Source organism: Trypanosoma conorhini (assembly GCF_003719485.1).
Source record: "Trypanosoma conorhini strain 025E chromosome Unknown Tco_14.4_contig_00054, whole genome shotgun sequence".
Lineage (NCBI taxonomy): Eukaryota > Euglenozoa > Kinetoplastea > Trypanosomatida > Trypanosomatidae > Trypanosoma > Trypanosoma conorhini.
The window spans coordinates 19,556-37,430 of NW_021704141.1; the positions used below are offsets into that span (position 1 = coordinate 19,556).

The window sequence follows — 17,875 nt, forward strand, 5'->3', positions numbered from 1 at the left end:
CGCACACACGCCTGTGTACTTCATCCCTGACTGAGCGTGATAGTTGTTGTATTCTTTTGCTGTGTTTGTTGGTCTTTTTGCCCCACTAGCGACATGAACACCTCGTCCAAGGTGAGTGACCTGGTGGTTGCGACACCCTCCCCTTCGGCGGCGGAGAGGTCGTATGCAACGATGGCGGGCACCACCCTCGCCTCCCGCAACCGCGCGCTCGTTGTGCAGCACAGGAAGGAAACCGCAAAGGCCACTGTGAGGGAGGTGGATGTCGTGCATCGAGGCCTCAAGCGGCTGGAAACACGCATGCATGAGCTGGAGTCACGTGTACAGTATGTGAACCCGTGGGTGGTGCAATACATGTGGGAGATGCTGTGCGAATTGCGGGATAAGATTGGGGTGAAGTATAGTCAGCAGCGGGAGAAGGCGTGGATGACGGAGTTGCAGCAGCACGGGCCCCGTTCTCGTGGGGACCAGCCGTTGACAGAGCCAAGGGCGAGGGCGTCGCCAAAGCGAGGCTCCACAGAGACGGCGACAGCGGCGGACATGAGGACGACGACTTCGCTGGATGGGATGCTTTTGACAACCCCCATGCGCCTCTTCGAGGATAGCAATGAGGCCGGTGGTGGCGGCGGCGGCGGCGTGTCCCACGACGACGGGGGCGACAATCTGGAGACGTCGGTGTCGTCTGAGAGCGACGAGGAAACCGCGTGGTCTCGAGAGAACGGCCTGATGGCGAGTGAGATTTGCGCCCAGGGCGGAGCGAGCTTAGTGCGGGGGCCTTCCGGCAGCGACGATGCGCGTGGAGTAAAGGGTGGGAGACTGCCTGGAAAAAATGGGCGGTGGCTGGCCCGTTATCTTGCCGCCGTCGAGGCGCGGTGGGAGGGCTGCCGCGTTGCCCAGGAGGAGCGCAGCGGCAGGATGGAAGTTGCCCTGGAGGAGAGCACGCAGCGATCCTTCCTCCTCGCCTCCCTGTCACGCGGTTTGGCGACCGCGCTGCATCAAAAGGAACTCGCCTTGGCCTCCTCTGCCTCCTCCACCCGTGGGACCGACTACGGCGTGCAACGCGCGGCAGCCCAGCGACGACGGAGGCGGCTCGACGACTTGGATGTGCCGTCTCCACCGCGCCCCGAACTTCCTGCGGGACTCTCTCCGATTGCGCCAACCCAGAGCCCTTCTGACTTTTTCTCGCCGCAGCAGGGCGACGGCAGGCGCGGCGGGACTCAGGAACGAAAGCGACCAGCGGAGCGGTGCATGCGTGACGTCGTGGACGAGGACTCTGACTTTTCGTCGCCCAACGGCCGAGGACAGAGTGGCAGGGGCGAGCGCGAAGTGGCGATGGTGGCCAGCTCTGTGCTAAAAGCCCCGGGCTTTCTGCGGCAGCTGGTGGAGGAAGTCTCGCGACAGTTGGCTGTGCAGATCCAGCAAGCCGACATGACGGGGGCAGCGAATATGCCACCAACCGAATCACTGCCATCGGCGCTACTCTTAACGGTGCGCGAGGCCGTGAATGCCATCGCTGGAGCACACGACGAGGCCCTTTACCACCAAATACATGAGTCTCTTGCAGAGGAGCAGCGCCGGCGCGCTTCCAAGGAGGAGCGTCTCTGGCAGCGTGTAGCTGACCAGGAGGGCCAATGGACACGACTCGCCGCCACGGAACGGCAAGCCGAAGCCGAACTACTTCAAGAGCATCAAAGACTTATTGCAGTTGGAAAAGAAGACGCCGAGGCATGCGGCGAGATTCGCAGAGAGCTGCTAAAACTCTGTGGAGAGGTGGTTCGGGCCGTCGAGCGTGTGCCCGATACATTTGTTGCGCCGCTGCCGACTACTGAAATTGTTGACCGGGCGGCAGAAGGAAGTGGGGCTGTTCGCAACGACAGGGTGGAGCTGCGACTGGAAACCTTGTCAGCCGCCGTCAATGGTCTCTACTCGGACGTGGAATCGCTGCGGAAGAGGTCACAAGGCGAATTGGCTCCTCAGGCGGAGTGGTGCAAGCTGACGGAGCGACGCATCACGACTCTGCAGGAGAGCATGGTTGATGTACAAGAGGCTGTCGCCATTGTGGCCCGCAAGTCGCGTGATGCAGACGAACGCCTTGATGCAGCCAAAGCGGAAAAGAAGGAGTTAACCACTTGGGAGGAACGACTACAGGGTTTGGAACAACAGATGGAGGCACTTCCCTCTATTTTAACCACGGCGCCGCCACCGCCGCCGCTGCCGCCGCCTTTTGACACAGAAACGACTACGGAGATGAACTTGATGTCCGTGGAGGACGCAATGATGTGTGTCCAGAAGCTTATTGTTTCCCGTGGCGCGAATACGGCGGCGGCAACGGATCCGTATGTAAAGGCAGTGACGGCGTTGTGTGCCACTTTACAACAATTGAGTCATTTGTACAACATTGGCACAGGCACGTTTGGTGGAAGTCTGCGTCTCATATTTGCGATGCCACCCTTATCCGTTCCAAGCTCCGTGGCAGGAGCTTGCGAAACCTATCTACGTGAGCACTCTGCGGCAGAGTTGAAAGAGGCTGTGGAGGCCCTTAACCTCACTCACCAAGTCGCGAGGGTTTTGTGCGACTGCTACTACTGGATGCAGTCTCACCTCCTTGTGGTGCGTAGTGGAGTTACAGGGGAAACTCCGCAACAGCTGGAGACGAACACCGGCCCGGGTGAAGGTCAGGCGCAAGAGGGAGCAGAATCGTCGTCAAGGTCCGTTGCGGTGGCTTCACTCCCAAAGACACAGTCGCCTTCTGTCGTTAGTGATGCAAAGCGCGGGATGGAGGTTTTGCCGCGGCCACAAGCGGCTTTCTTTGCGCAGGAGATGGCGCACGCCAGTAGTTATTCGACCGCGACTCAGACAGAACCCCTTAAAACAGCAAGGCCCTCAACCTTGTCACAGGTTCGCGCCGGCGCCGAGACGAACTCTGAAGCGGCGGAAGAAACTCCCAGGCGGGAGTGTCAGACTGTTGATTTGGCGGCTCCCACTGCCTTGGAGGCGCTGGCGACAGCCGTCTCCCCGGCGACGGGGGACGCTCATTGCGGTGTGGTGCATCATTTTCACTACCACCACAGCTGCGGCCAAGAGCCAGGGCATCTACGCACGCCACCGCGCCCTGGAGAGGACGAAAAACAGTGGGGGGCTTCTTCGCAGCCTCAGGCGTCTCACCGCTTCGAGCTACGGTCAGATGCTGAGGACGGCTGGGACGCACATGAAACTCGTCTGGGAGCCAGTGCTCGACGCGGTGAACCGTCGTATCGTGCCGTGAGCTATCCTGCGGAGCAGGTGGCCCCAGCGGCTGTTCCTCCTCTGAACCGCTCCCACATCGATGCTGGGAAAAGGATTGACCTCATGGAGGCGCGTACAGTTGCTAATGGATACACGTCTGTGGAATTACCACCTACACCCTCCGCAGTGAATGAGTGTCTTCCACTGCCCACTGCGGCTTCCTGTTTCATAGATCCACAGCAGGCGACACAAGCAGCTAGAGATGGAGGGTTCTCCTTGAAGAATCCTCAGCCTTTTTACACCGCCGTGACACGACCAAGACGGCATTCACAGTGTAGTATCAATAAGAATAATAGTGACGGTTCTGCACGTGCGAGGGGTGCGCCCTTTGCCCCTCATTTAGCCGGAGATGAACACCCTAACGGGATGCGCCGCGCGCTCCGTTGCCATCCGACTGTGCATCCCAGCGTTGCAAGAGGTCGGGACGATGTCCTTACGAGCGTCGTGTCGTCACATTTACGCCAAAACCCGTGTGCGGACCGAGGCGATAAATCATCGCGAAGGGAGAGAAGTGCCCAGCGGTGATGACCACTGTGATGAGAGGTGGATAGCCCGCATCTGGGCCCCGATTGATTTGGTCGTGGAGGTGAGGGCTTGCCGCCAGGGCAATGTCCCCCTTCACTCTCCTTCCACTTCGTTCAACCCTCTTTTTAAAGGCGGTGCTTTCAAGCGCCACTGTGACTCATTCGCTGCGACAAGGGGGAGGAGGGGATCTTGGAAGAAAGGAAACATGCAAAACGCCGGAATCGGGAAGAAGGAGGGGAATACTCTTTTTTTGGTTGTTCGTTTTCCCCTTTTTTTCTGGTGCCGTCGTTTCCTTGCTTCTCTGCACTACAGATGGGCGTGGCTGCGTTTGTACTGGCTACTACTCTCGCTGTCCTTTTACTGCCCGGTACGGGTGTGCCTTTACCTACCTTGGCAATCCGTCTCAAATGCATTTACGGGTGCCTGTCTTTTGAGGGGTGGACTATGTTTTCTATGTGTTACTTCTATTTTTTTTTTCTTTTCCTCCCCCACCCTCTTTGGTTGTATTATTTTACTGGCAGCGGCGTGTTTTATTCACCCCTCCCTGGTCTCACCAGGGACAGAAGGGTTTGCCACGAAGGGGAGGCCAAACAGCTGACCCTACAACCACCACTACGACTGCTGCTGTAGTCGTCGCCGCCGCTTTGTTGTCAGTAGTGCCTGTGCAAAACGTCGCACTTTACATGCAGTCGGGTGGGCGTTCTTCGGGTGCGTTCTACTGCCCCTCCTGCAATGTGTATTGCAGCGATAGTCGCACGGCTGAACTGCATCGGTCGAGTCTAAAGCACAAGAAGAAAAGCGGCGAACTTGAGGCAGAGCGTCAGCGGTACAAAGACGACGCCAGCGTGACCGCGGAGGATGTGATGGCGCTGGTGGAGCGCAAACGGGTGGAGTTGGGGGTTGTGCCATGGAGTCGGCTGCGGGCCACGGCGGAGGCGACGCAGGATGAATAAGCGTTCTGTGGGGGCGGGAAGATGGTAGTGTGAAACAGGTGGAGGCCCCGCCCCGGCCCAATTCCGTTGACGCCCGCCCTCTCTATCCTTCTCTCTTTTTGTGTACTTCAACGACTGTGGAGGGGCCGGGCCAGACCCCGACGCGCCTTCACTTTGCCCCGTTCCCTGCCTCCTCAAACTTGCCTTTTCGTTGCTTCCCCTTCTGCTTCTGCTTCTGCTTCTGCGCCCTCCGTTTTCCCTTGTCTCCGGCGGCGGCGGTGGCGGTGGTCGTACTCCTGGACGGCCGGGTGTAGGTCTGCGGAGAGAAGTAACTACGAGGCAGTAGTAAAAAAACAAAAACAAAAAAAACTGAGAGTAGAGGGGACAAAGGGGTTATGCAGCCTACTTCACACCTCAACATGACGTTACCGTCTAAGGAAGAGGCGTGTCGGAGTGCGGTCGATGGCCTCGTGCAGGTCCTCGCTGTCCAGGAACTTCAAGCTGCGGCGCAGGGGACGTCGCCGCCGACTGAAAACTCCGTTCTGGCCAAGCTCGCCTCGCTAGAGGAAACACTTCAGCAGAACAGCCGTCTGGCGCGCGATCACGCCACGATACTGCTAAGCAAGCTCCGGGTTGGATTCCCTGCCCCCGGTGCAAGCGGAGGGGGCAGCTGCAATCCAGCTGCTCTGCCGAAAATAGTGGACTTTCCAACGTTTGTTCATCAGTCCCGTCTTGTGCGCGAACGGGTGCAGCGTGTGGTTGTCACCCTCGGTAGCGTGCGGAATGTTCGTCTGCTAAGTGAGGCCTCGACTGGACGGCACCTTATAACAGAGCGCGCCTCCGTGGCTGTTACTGAGCTGCTAGGCGTCCTCCTCGCGCTGGAGGCGGCGATGGCCGGAACCCCGGCGCCGCTCGTGGCTGGACGCAGCACCGCCCGCGCACGGTATGTTGTACGTGATGCTCGCTGCTCCTCCGGGATTTTAGGTGCGACGGCAACAGAGGCTGCCCACGCGGCGGCAGACACGTTGCTTGTGGATGCGGGGCAGAGAGAGACACCAGCAAAGCCCACTTCCATAGTAAGTAGGCCGCGGAAAGGAGAAACTGGTAAAGACCCTCAACGGGGCACGACGGCCACCCCTTCAAACCTCGCGGGGGAGAGAAATGGCGAGGTAAACGACAATAAGAGCGGCGAGGAACTTAAACCAGCCCGGAATTTTCCTGGGCGGAAACCGGTGCCGCCCCATGAAGCGGAAGCGAACGAGGAATCCGGTCCCATGGCAACGCCCAAAAAATCCACAGTAGACACCCCTCGCTCTTCCCCCTCTTGCCTCTCCGCCTCTTCTTCGCCCAGCCACCTTGATACGGGTGAGCGTATTCCTATTCGCAAGGGGGATTCCAGTGCACTGGCGCCAACGTATGTAGCTGCGCACAGCCGAATATTTCGAGGAGAACTCTGGCGGGAGCTTTTGCGCAAAGAGGATGCCGTTGTTCCCCCACGATGGAAAGAACTTTTCATACAAGACGTAGGAGCACTGTTTGGGATTCCGCATGAGTGGGTGTCCGATGTTCGGCTGGTGAATGAGCAGGTGACGTCGCTGACTGGTGGAGATCAGAAGGTGACGTTTAAGGTGCGCCTTCCCTTATCGCTTGAGGAAAATGAAGTGCATACAAGGATTCAACAACACGAATTTATGAGCATGCTGCTTCTCTACGAAGAGCTCCAGAGGGACAGGGATGAAGACGCGGAGGAGCAGGAGTCCAAACGAATTGTAGAATATGGCGCGAACTCCTGCACGTTGTCGGCAAACGATGATGTTTCTAGATCCGTGTCCCCCTCCGACTTTTCAGACACTGCTGCCCCAAGTAGCGACGTAGAAAGCAGTAGCAGCCGTAATGGAATTGCCGCCGGTGGTGGTTCGCCTAATTGCGGCAACAACGAAACCTTGCAGAAGGCTTTCGCAGCTTTGACTTCCACCGAGACCCTGTCACGGGATTCCTTGGTTATTCAGGAAAAGTATGGGCGCAAAATTGCCATGAGAGCGTTGCCACAACGTCAACCGTTGTCTGTACAGGGGCGGCAGGGGGCAATAAGGCCGTCCCATGCATCGTCGCAGCAGCAGCGCAACCGCGTGGAAGAAAAGACGACGCCGTCTGAGACGTGCGAGGTAGCGGGGAAAGACTTCGCTCCTAAAAGTCTCGACGCAGTTCCGCGGCGCGGGTTGCCGCCGCTGCCCCCGCGGACCGCCACGCCCCCATGCCTAGACCCCGCCTCCGCGGCAACGCCAGAGAGGGGAAAGACGGGGATGGCTTCTCCACCGTCATCGCCATCGCCCGTGCGGAATGGCTGCGAGATCCTCCATGCTGCTGGACACCAAGATTGGGATATTTTCCGTAACTCTGCTTCCTCACCAGACTCGAAGCTGGCAGCGAGTTCAGAACCGGGGAATGCATTGGGCCCAAAAAAAGCATTGGAACCAACCGTGCAGTGGCTCTACACCTCCCATGAAAAGTACATCACCGGAGAACACTGGGATCTTGTCCTTGCAAAGGAAGAAAACAAGCTGCGGCGCACCTTTACGGCGGAGTTGGCCGCCTTGTTTGAGCTTCCCAAAGAGAATGTGCGGGCACTGAAGTTTACACTTGGCGGTCTTCACGCCACCTTTGAGCTTATGCATGATCGTTACTTAAAGGAGACGGAGATTAACGCGCTCATCAGGGTTTTTGACTTTCCGCAGGTCCGCAGTCTTTACCAGCGCTGCATGAAGGACTTCAACGCATCTCCCCCATGCCTCGCTGACAACGTGAATGGAGACGGCAACGAACTGAGAAACACCAACTCACCTGATGTACGACGACAGGCGTCTCCGACAAGAGGCGGAACAGCTACAACCACGAGCCCGCTCCGCAATGTACGTGCCGAGAAGACTCCGTGTACGCTTGCGGGTGAGGAATATACCATTTCCTCTCCATTGCAGCAGCCTCCTCCACGCTCGCCGGACAATTCGTTGCTGGAAAACGCTGCTTCTCCCGACAATGAGCCCGTCACATTTGCTCATTTGGCCCTTGTACATGATTTACCAGTGGAGGCACTTCTGAGGGCGAACCCGCATCTTGCAGCCTTTGGCGCCAAGGATGCACTTCCTTCCTCGACGCAGATTGTGATTCCGCGACCCACGTCAGACGATGAGGAAGACGCCGAGGAGCGTAGTTCGCGTGGTACAACTCCGTCCGCGGTGGGCCAAGCTGCCCCGGCGATAAGCACCTCCGGTGAGGGGGACAAGGCCAGCTCAAAATTGCTTGCGGGGATGAAACGTCCCGAGGGGAAGCTTCGTGTGGGTGTGCAGGCATTGGGGCAGCAGAGCTCGCTGCCCGAGCCCGGCGGAGACGCACAGTCGCGTCTAGGAACTTCTTCCACCAATGTTCCTGTCCAGCTGTTAGCGGGCGCAGATTTACTCGCTGCTGTTTCTTCTGGCCGTGGCAGTAAAAAAATCCCCGCCATGCCCCGTGCCGTGCGGGGTTTGGGGGCCATGACAGCTACTACCGCAGGGCACGCCGAGGAAACGAAGAGCGCAGGAGGGGAGCTAAAAGGTGCTTCACAGTGGCAGCCGGCTCAGATGACGGAAACTAAGCAGGAGCAGATGTTGACGGCGGGTACAATGCAACAAGAACGCTCTCAACACGTGCAGGAGTCTTTGCAGTCAAGACGGGTCATGACACAGCGCCCGCTTCGGCAATCTCAGAGCCAGACACCTTACCTGAGTAACTCCTTTCAAATTCCCGTGTCGCAGCCTTCTTCCAAAAGGAAGAACGCCGCTGTTCGGACGGGTGACGCGGTGGTATTGATGCTGCGCTCGGTCGAGCAGTTTGTTCTTCTTCGTTTTTTTGCCAAGTGGCAGTATATTGCGCAACTACGTAAAGTACCACGCGCATCGCTGGCCGTGCAGGGAGTGTCGTTGAATGGGAGCCAAACGAAGTCACCGGTGGAGACGGAGCCGTTTACTTCTCCGTCTCAGAGACCAAATCCAGGTGGGGTTCTGACTCCCCGAAATGCCTTGTCGCCAAAAACTGAGGCGGCGTTAGGTCAAAGTGCAGGATTCATTGCGAAAACAATGGAGGCCATTGCACGGACGGCAAACCGAAGTGTGTCGGCGCAAGAGACTGAGTACCGCATTTCATCTGGAGGAGCGGCAGACACGTCTCCCAAGCAGCAACACCTCCTGCAGAGAGGAGTTTATGGGGCTCGTGCGAAGTATGTGCCTGCGCTTAGGATAATAGCTGGTGGTGAGCAAATTAGGCAGTCACCGCTGCAATATACTCCTGAGGATGCTATAACGTCGCCTCTCACGCACTGTGGTTACTGCGATACTCCACGTCTTAGTTTTGGTGAGATGGGCAGCAACCACTCTCGTTCTCGTGCGTCATCTACTGACATGGAGGTCAATGGTGTGTCTGATTCGGCGATGGCAGAGCGGTCTCCCTTAGGAATCCATATTTCTTCGCTGCTGACTATTATTGAGGCGCATGGGGAGGCGGAAGCAGCTGGGATCGAGCGCGGCGACCAACTGCGGGAGATGGAGGGGATGCGAGTGCGAACGTTAAGGGACGTCCGGAATGTACTGGCATCCGTGGGCGGAACACATGTTTGTCTGGGGATTCTAAAGAAGGCAGTGCCGCTCTTACAGCAATCCGCCTCCGGCGAAGTTGGAGGGACGCAATTGAGAGTGAGGCGGCTGCGTCAAGGAGCACGTCAGCCTCAGAGCCCAGAATTGCCCCCATGTTTGAAGAAGCGCGGGGTGGTTCTAGTGGACTCCGCTACGAAGCAGGCGCGTGGTGAGTTTGTGCCAGAGAGGGAAGGCAGGAGCCAAATCTCCCCGCCAACAAACTTCAACGCGTGGGCCAAGTGGCGCATGAGCCATGCGGACAACGTTGCAGGGGCCGCCGACACGCGAGCAGCAGCGGCACCGCGGAGAAACCCAGTAGTAGTACCGCTCCCCCCGGACGCACAGCAGGCGGCATCTCCAGCAGCATGTGCAACCGCAGCAATCGGGCAAACCATACAATATATATCTATACATATATATGTCTCATTTGTGTTTGTTATGCTTTCATTTTTACTTGGTGACGTTGTTCGATTGGGTACGATGACGGCGCCCGAGTGGCTGGAGGATACCATGGGCTGAATGGGGGAGGTGGTACAGAAGCGGCCGTCATCCGCAGGCGAAAGACTGAAAGAAAGGTAGATGAAATCGAACATTATTTCCCTCTTTCTCTTTTATTATCTTTCACACACCTATGCAGCTGCTACGGGTGGTGAGTGAAGATTCCCTTCTACGTGTGCGTGTCTTCACCTGTGCTTCTGCCCATCTCTCATCCTCCTGCATCCGGAGCGCTGCGATGTGCCGTGATGTCATGCAGAATAAACACAGTCACAGTTTAACGCCCCATTGCGTTCTTCGTTTGGGGGATGAGGTCGACGTGACTGACTCTATCCAGTGTGTGGGAGGCGGAGGCACTCAAAGGGCCGAAGGGAAAGGAAAGCCAGGTAGGAACGTCAAAAAAAAAAGACGAGGAGGTAAAATCTCTCAGCAAAGGCAGATCTGGGAGACTGGAATTTTTTTTCTGGAAATGTGCAAGTTTAATGAAGTGCGCCATTTTTCCCCCTTTTTTTCTATTAGAGGCGCACTGGCCACACTGTAGAGGCAGTGCGTTGTGGTATTTGATATAGGGTTGCAATACGCCGAGGTAAAGGCGATAGTTCCCCGTTTTTTTATGGATTTTGAAAACAAAACAAACGAATTATTATTATGATTTCTGTTTTGGTTTGTGTGTGTGTGTGTCTGTGCAGTTTCTCGTCGTGCGTGCGAGCCACTGTGTCTTTTTTTTTTACCTTGTCTGTATTACTGGCTTTTCTTTGCTGGTGTGGATGCCACCACCGGCGATGGCGCTTTGCTGTCCACGACCTCTCTTTTCTTTCTCTGCTGGGGGCCGGGGGGAGCGGCAAGAAGCAGCCGGGCGGCGGTGCGGCGCATCCACTTTGAAAGGGAAAGGCGCGGCCGTGATGGGCGACGAGAGCAACGCGATTGGGCAGGAGGCCCTGTTGTACGACAAGATGTTCCGCGTCATGCGGACGGTTGGGGAGATGATGCGCGACCGGAAGTACCAGGTGGCCGACAGGATCATCCCGAGCTCCGTGGAGGAGTTCAAGGACTGGTACACGGACCCGCGAGAGGGGGTCATTTACCGCGACCGCATGACGGTTCCCTGCGAGCGCATCGGGGTCTCGCAGCGCAGCCGCGCCATGGTGTTCTTTTCGGATGGGCTCTCCATGGAAACGATGAAGCGGTATCACACGCAGGCGGCGGAAACCAACTGCGACCGGGTTATTCTTGTGACGCATGGAAAGGTAAACGCCACCGTTAAGCGGCACGTCGAGGACCTCAATCGAAGCAGTCTGGGCTTGAAGATCCAGCTCTTCGACGAGGATGACCTCGTGGTGAACGTCACACACCATGAGCTGGTCCCAAAACACACGCAGCTTGAGGATGAGGAGGTAAAGGAGATGCTACAGGCCCATGCACTGGAGCTGAGTATGCTCCCGCGAATTCTCTCTACCGATCCCGTTGCTGCCTACTTGGGGCTGGAACGCGGGCGCGTTGTGCGGATCGAGCGCAGGAGCATGTCGGCGGGCTTTTACGTGACCTACAGACAAGTGGTGTAGCGACATCATTTTTGTTCTTGTTTCTTCACCTGCTTGTGCACGTGACACGTCAGTGGCTCTGTGGGTGTTTCTCTCTCTCTCTCTCTGTGTGTGTGTGTGTGTGGGAGGGAGAGAGAGAATTGTAACCGCGCTGATGAGTGGAGAGCTTAGGTTAGTCTAGTGCTGGTCCCACGCGGAGGTTGCTGTTGTTGTTGTTGTTGTTTTTTTTGTAAATGACATATATGCGTAGTTTGTGCATTTCCACGTCTCTTTTTTCCTGGTATCTCTCCAACGTTTTTCTGTTCTGTCGCTGCTTGGTGTGCTGCTGGCATTCCGCGCAGGGGGAGGGGCAGCAGCAAAGGCTGACCGCCCGCTCTCACGCGCACTCGTCGCACGCAGAGTCGGAAGAACACGAGCAGTAATAAGCAACAATGGGTTCAATTGAGGAGCTAAAACTTGTGCGGCTCTACCGCGCCTACAACACTGCAATTCAGATGTGTATGGACCGGGGCTACGCGGTACGCCACCCGTCCGCCGTCGCGCACGCCCTTCGTGACCCGTCTGTGTACAGCGACGAATACGGACTGGACTATGATTGGTTCCTGCAGCACTTTGTGGTTCGGCAGGCAACAGCCACCGGGGCGGCAGAGGAGGACGAGGGAAACGCGTCGAGGGTGCAGGCAAGCCACGACGGCGCCGTGGAGAAGGAGGAGAGGGGCAGGTGGACGCCGATGCGCGGCGCAATGCGGCTTGTGTGCAGTGCCGAGACGGGTAAGGCGATGTACGATGCGTCGGGCTCGCCCAACAAAAGTGGAGAGAAGGGCGGACGATCAATGCTCGTCTTTTTTTCGGCGTTGCCGTCGCTTAGCATGGGTGAATTGCAGGAGTTTCGCGAGAAGGCCTTACAGAAGCACGCGCACTGCATGATTGTTGTGTCCGCCGGGAAGATAACTCCGGTGGTTCGCCGTGGCGCGCGCGAGTTGAGCGGACGCCTCCGGGCCGGCACCGCCGAAGAAATTATGTCGATCCAACTCTTTGAGGAGGATGAGCTTGCGTTCAACATCGCACGCCACGACACGGTCCCATCGCACGTGGCGCTCTCTCCTGAACAGGCGCAGGACTTTCTTCAGCGGCGTCAGATTTCCCTCTCGCAGCTGCCCCGCATCCTTAACGAAGACCCGATGGTGGCGTACTTAGGCCTTGTGCGTGGCAGCATTGTAAAGATCCAGCGCGACACGAAGGAGAGCGGCCCCTACGAGATGTACCGGCAGGTTATCTAGCCTGCCTCGACTAACGCGACTGACGTCAACTGCTGCGTTGGTGGTTTTTGTGCCGTTAACTATCCGCGACGAAAGAAGGAAAGAAACAAAAAAAACCCAGTAGGCTATAACTCAAGAAAAGAGATAAATGAGTTTGGTGGAGAAAGGGTAAGGAGAGGCGCGCGCTGCTCTTGTCGATTAGGCCGCCTACCTTTGCTTCCAAAACGGGTTTCTTTCTGGCAAACCTGTGAAACTGATCTGTTTTTAAACATTCTTTTCCCCTCGCTCTTGAAACTTCCTACTCTATCTCTCTCTCTCTTGCGTGCGTGCTTGTGTCTGTGTGTACTCTGAAGCTGGGCGCGGCAGTGCGGGGAAACCGCCCTCGGACAAAATCCCCTTGAAAGGACGGCGAGGCACGCATGTTTCGTCAGGCGCTTATTTCTCTGGCGAGGGTGTACGGTGCGGCGCCAGTAGGCGGGGCCGGGCAGCAGCAGCCGGCTCGTCATCGACTGCTGCACGGAAAACGCGAGCGCCAGGGGAGCCTTTTCGCCATCGCCAACGACGTCAAGTACGATGAAAAGCGTCTGCGCCAGCAACTCAATGCCATTCTGGAGGAGGAACGCCTCCCACTGCGCACGCGGCTGCAGCGCAACGCGGCCCATGGAGGCGAGGCGTTGCCGCAGCGCCCCCTTGTCGACCTTCCAGGGGTGGAGCGACGCCGTGACTTGCCCGCCGATCCACTCACGAGAATTTTCTTTCAACACAAAGGCGATCATGCACTCTACTATGGCACCTACGACAACCCTAGTCTCCAGGACGACGACCGCATTCAAATAGAAAAGCGTGAGCCGCGTAAGTGGACGTACAATGTGTTTACTCCAGTCTATGATTTTTGTCACCGTATCCGCGAGGCGACAGAGCAGCGGAAGCGCTTTGTCATTGTGCCCTCTACGCTGGAGACCCGTGGTTGTGCCCGGGTGATGCACGGCCATGGGCTTGTAGCTGGGTTCCGTGATTTTCATAACGACCGCGCCTTTGCTGTGGAACTGAAATACTTTCAGGGCGACTCTACAATCAACGTTATTGAGCCCTGCGCATACGACGGCAAAACCGAGTTTGAGTGGAGCCCCAAAATGATGCGGCGGCTGCTCAACTCGCACGGCATTCACAATCGCCTGGTGGTGTACATCTGCCGGACCGCAGACAATCGCGTTATTGACCACATACAGGCGGTAAAGGAGAACATTGGCGGACGCGGACTGATGATGGTGCACTAGCTGCGAAAAACAAGAACGAATAAGAAGAACAAGAAAGAAAAACCAAAAGGAAACGAAGAAAGGCGTTCTTCTTGCGGTGCTTGATTCGTAAAAGCTGCATACACAACACGGGGGGAGTTGAGAGAGATGGAACACATGGCTCAAATTTAGACGGCTTTTTTGTTTGTTTGTTTTTTCTGGTTCCGCTTTCCTTTTTTCACTGTGTGCCCCTATCTCTCTCTTTGCGACGATGCGTTTTTCTTTGCTTTGTTTTTTTTTTGCACTGAGGCGAGTCGCGTGAATAAATCGCAATCAAGGAAAACACAGCGTCGGAAGAAGCCGTGAAGAATGAGCTTTCTTTTCTCTCTGCGTCCACCGGATGACATGCCGTTGGTGCCGCCGCAGCTGAGTTACCTTACTGAGTACGTTCTCTCCCCATTTTATGACTTGGTTGCACTTTACTACCCCACGTGGTGGGATCCAAATAAATTGACGTTGTTTGGGATTCTTATGACTCTCCTCTCATCGTTTCTGCTTCTCACTGGAATGCCGCCAACGACGTTGTTTGAGCCACCGTACGCCACCCTGCGTCCCGCAAGCCTTTTGCTGGAGGCGGATTCAAAATGGCTAAATTCTCCTGCTCCTACGCCGCTGCATCCAGCCGCACTGCGTCCGCTTTGGAGTTCTGTTTTCCCCTCTAGCAATTGGATGCTGTTTTTCTGCGGCCTCCTGAACGGCATCTACTGCGTTGCTGATAACACCGACGGACGTCTTGCCCGTCGGCTGAAGAAGACAAGCAACATTGGGGAATACCTTGACCACGGCCTGGATTGTGTGACCTCGCTGCTTTCAACTTGTGTCGGTATGTCTGTGATTGGAATATCATTCTCGAACATTGCTTTCACCGTTGTGACTATAGCCCTTGCCACAGTTTTCTCGCACATATTGAACTACGAGAAACACATTTTTATTTGGGGCAATCGATTTATCTCTGTAGACGAGGCGATGGTCTTTTTTTGTGTCGTAAACTGGATTCCAATTGCCTTTCCAGGGGTTCCCGGCGCAAAGGTGTCACCGGCTCTCTTGTACGCCGTGTTGCCTGAGCCGTGGGCGCAGGCACTGCTGCCTCTTCGCTACATTGAGGTTTTGATGATTATTTATTGGGCCTCCCAGATCTATGTCATTCTGGGCATTGCTAGCAAAAACTGGAAGATGCTTTTTCGGCTCACCACGTTGGCCGTGCTTTGCAACTCTGCCCTGCTGCTCGGCGTTATTCCCTACCACACGCAGCACCTCCTGACGGTTGGTTCCGCAGGATATGCCTTGGGGCCGTTCTCGTACGTGGCGCTCTGGTTCATCACTGTCGCATCCACCTCTAGCACGGTTGTTCACACGCTCGTTTACGCCCATTGCCTTCGGTTGCCCCGCGTCGATGCGTCCGCGCTTGCGGGTCTTTTTTTTGTCTGGCCCGTCTTTCTCTGTTGCCCTGCGGCTGGGATGCTGATCTCTGTCGTCTGGCATATTGCGCAAATTGTCTGCTATGTGAGGAGCCTCCAAAGCCACCATGATGCGGCATCGCGAAGGCTGAAAGCGGCATAAGATGCACGGCTGCTTTAATAAAGGGAAAGCAAAATCAAAGCGAAAGAAAAAAAGGCGGCCACAAGGCACCTTGCGCAGCTCAAGGAGAAATAATGGGGGCAGCAGAGAAGGCGACTCGATATATTGAGAGGGAAGTGAAGGGGCGAGGAGGTGAGGCATTTGGAAGCGGCGGCAGTGAGGGTGGAACGAGGCGGCGTGAATGAACCCCGCGTAGAGAGTTGGGCAAAAAATAGGGGAAATAGTGAGAGGGTGGTGAAGTAAGCGAAATGCGGTGTTGCCGGGGGAGTTGTCGACGCTGCATTCGTGCAGGGAATAACAAACCCTTCACTGCATGTGCCGCATAAACAAGAGTTACCACTTCTCTTGGCGCTCTTCTCTCCTTATGTTTTTTCCCCTCTTATTGCATTCCACACGCACCGTCCCGTGTTGCGTTTCCTTATTTCTTGGCGTTGGCGGTGCTCACTGGCTGCCTGCATGCCTCTGTACTCGTTCCCTCCATTTGCAACGTAGGAGCAAGCGAAAAGCGGGAGAGTGAGAAAGGAAAGAGACGAGAGAAGGCAGACACACACACATACAAACAAACAGAAATCAAACAGAGAGGAGGAGAGATACCAAAGGAATACGGAACATTTGATATTGTTGTTGTTTTCCCCTTCCCCCACCCCACCCCACCACACACACACTCTTCTGTAGGATTGTAGCAGCAATACGCAATGGAGCTCTCCTCCGTTGTTTCGGCCCTACAGGGAAACGCCGCCCTCGTGCCGCGTGCCGTATCTGTGCTTTTCAACTACGCGAACCCGCTCTCCGACAGGGAGGCGGCAAAGCTGTCGGAGTTCATCAAGGAGCAGCAGGAGACGGCCTCAGAGGCGAGTGAAGTGCCGGATAACATCAAGGAACTTATGGAACGACCGCTTCAGCGCCTGCCAGCTGTCGCCGTCATTCAGTGTGTCTTGGGTGTTGCCAAGATCCCAAGTTTCCCCCTGAAGTACCAGCGACGTCTCCAGCGGCAGCTTTTGCCTCTTCTCTGCAAGCGTGCATCGCTCGCACCGGAGGAGTGGATCCATGTGCTTCGGCAGACAGCGGCGCTTCCAATGAGCTACTCTGCCACAGCACTCCGGTGCGCGGAAGAGGTGCTGGCGGCGGCGGCACCGAAGGTGTTTGCCCACACTGAAGCATCTTCCAAGGAAGGGACCGTCGTGGAGGCGCAGAAGGTGTTCCTAAAAACATTTGCCGTGGTTGTTTTGCATCATGCCAGACACCACAACAAAAGTTTGAAACGCTCAGCATTGCAGAACATGCCTCTTGCGTCGAACGGTAACAAGAAGAATTTTATGGATTCTGCCCCTTTTAGGCGCCTTCAACGCATATTGAACATGAATTGCGGTCACGCAAAGGAAACGTGGTCGGCGGTGTTCCAAACGTTGTCACCAGCGGAAACGGTTATACTTTCCGTAACTGCGGCATGGGGTTCTCCCGTAAAGAATGACACAATACTGCAAGCGGTGAAGAGTTCTCCGGCGTTGCTGCTTCATCTCCTTTCTGAGCGGCCCTCCCCTAGCACATTATGGGTTGAGTGCCCCGATGCTGTCGTGCATGCTTGCATGTACAATATGGGGCTTACCAATTGCTCACGCGATAGCGCATTTGACTACCTCGTTTTATTGTTGGCGCTTTCTGGTGAGGCGACATCCGCATTTTTTACGTCGCGCGGGAAGGACGGATTTGTGCAGTTGCTAACACCCTTTGTGAACAACAGCAAGGTTCTGACTTCTGCCGTGGCAAGGGAATGGCAAGAGCTCTATGCCTTGCTTTTTCTTCACATGAAAGCCGAGGAGGAATTGCTGCCTCTGTTTGTTCAGGCGGCTTCATACCTTGTGGTAAACCGATGCCGGATTGTGACTGAAAAGGCCTCGATCATAACGCTTACCACCGCCGTGATGCAGGCCGTTTCTGAGGCCGCACGGGCGAAGGCCGCAGCCGCCGATTTGTCCCGCATGATCGAGCGGGAGCTGGCGAGTCCCGCCATTGAAACTGCCGCCGCTGCTTGGAAGCTTCTTCGAGTGGCCGGAGTGGAGGACGCGGTCGCTGATGAAATGCGTGCCGCGCTAAAAGCCGTCAAAAACAATGAAGAGCTTCGACGGGTGATGCTATTGCATATTTCACCGGAAACAGCACCACAGGATGTCGTTACTGGCCTCATAGAGCCGCTTTTGGGGGAATGCGAGGAGGTGGAGGTGTACCGAACAGATGCGTTTTTGGCGTTGCGCATTGCTGCGCAAGGGCGATTAAACGTGGCCGCAAGGCTGTGTGGTCTTCTCTCTC

The 17,875-nt window shown here is 56.2% G+C and overlaps 7 protein-coding genes across 7 annotated transcripts in view, besides 11 other annotated features; all 7 read left to right on the forward strand.

Moving 5' to 3' along the window:
• Positions 1-93: 93 nt before the first annotated feature.
• Positions 94-3,807, forward strand: Tco025E_01592 (uncharacterized protein; the record flags this gene model as incomplete). Its single annotated transcript, XM_029368530.1, has 1 exon — positions 94-3,807. One exon carries the CDS (start codon positions 94-96, stop codon positions 3,805-3,807), a length of 3,714 nt encoding a protein of 1,237 aa, XP_029231353.1.
• A 1,152-nt stretch (positions 3,808-4,959) lies between these two features.
• Positions 4,960-4,984: a microsatellite.
• A 102-nt stretch (positions 4,985-5,086) lies between these two features.
• Positions 5,087-5,108: a microsatellite.
• A 26-nt stretch (positions 5,109-5,134) lies between these two features.
• Positions 5,135-9,919, forward strand: Tco025E_01593 (uncharacterized protein; the record flags this gene model as incomplete). Its single annotated transcript, XM_029368531.1, has 1 exon — positions 5,135-9,919. One exon carries the CDS (start codon positions 5,135-5,137, stop codon positions 9,917-9,919), a length of 4,785 nt encoding a protein of 1,594 aa, XP_029231354.1.
• A 639-nt stretch (positions 9,920-10,558) lies between these two features.
• Positions 10,559-10,581: a microsatellite.
• A 216-nt stretch (positions 10,582-10,797) lies between these two features.
• Positions 10,798-11,457, forward strand: Tco025E_01594 (putative DNA-directed RNA polymerases II; the record flags this gene model as incomplete). The annotated part of the gene is made up of 1 exon (XM_029368532.1): positions 10,798-11,457. One exon carries the CDS (start codon positions 10,798-10,800, stop codon positions 11,455-11,457), a length of 660 nt encoding a protein of 219 aa, XP_029231355.1.
• A 69-nt stretch (positions 11,458-11,526) lies between these two features.
• Positions 11,527-11,543: a microsatellite.
• Positions 11,543-11,560: a microsatellite.
• A 75-nt stretch (positions 11,561-11,635) lies between these two features.
• Positions 11,636-11,667: a microsatellite.
• A 200-nt stretch (positions 11,668-11,867) lies between these two features.
• On the forward strand, positions 11,868-12,716 carry Tco025E_01595 (DNA-directed RNA polymerase II; the record flags this gene model as incomplete). The annotated part of the gene is made up of 1 exon (XM_029368533.1): positions 11,868-12,716. One exon carries the CDS (start codon positions 11,868-11,870, stop codon positions 12,714-12,716), a length of 849 nt encoding a protein of 282 aa, XP_029231356.1.
• A 70-nt stretch (positions 12,717-12,786) lies between these two features.
• Positions 12,787-12,810: a microsatellite.
• Positions 12,811-13,114: 304 nt separating this feature from the next.
• Tco025E_01596 (30S ribosomal protein S8) lies at positions 13,115-13,972 on the forward strand (the record flags this gene model as incomplete). Its single annotated transcript, XM_029368534.1, has 1 exon — positions 13,115-13,972. One exon carries the CDS (start codon positions 13,115-13,117, stop codon positions 13,970-13,972), a length of 858 nt encoding a protein of 285 aa, XP_029231357.1.
• Positions 13,973-13,976: 4 nt separating this feature from the next.
• Positions 13,977-14,034: a sequence feature (A-rich).
• A 92-nt stretch (positions 14,035-14,126) lies between these two features.
• Positions 14,127-14,170: a microsatellite.
• Positions 14,171-14,299: 129 nt separating this feature from the next.
• Tco025E_01597 (putative ethanolamine phosphotransferase) lies at positions 14,300-15,550 on the forward strand (the record flags this gene model as incomplete). Its single annotated transcript, XM_029368535.1, has 1 exon — positions 14,300-15,550. One exon carries the CDS (start codon positions 14,300-14,302, stop codon positions 15,548-15,550), a length of 1,251 nt encoding a protein of 416 aa, XP_029231358.1.
• A 19-nt stretch (positions 15,551-15,569) lies between these two features.
• Positions 15,570-15,601: a sequence feature (A-rich).
• Positions 15,602-16,108: 507 nt separating this feature from the next.
• Positions 16,109-16,145: a sequence feature (A-rich).
• A 118-nt stretch (positions 16,146-16,263) lies between these two features.
• Positions 16,264-17,875, forward strand: part of Tco025E_01598 (uncharacterized protein) — a gene marked incomplete at both ends in the record, with an annotated part of 1,674 nt that continues 62 nt past the window's right edge. Inside the window, one exon of the mRNA XM_029368536.1 lies at positions 16,264-17,875. This exon is cut by the window's right edge and continues 62 nt beyond it. Within this exon, the coding sequence (XP_029231359.1) occupies positions 16,264-17,875 (1,612 nt within the window).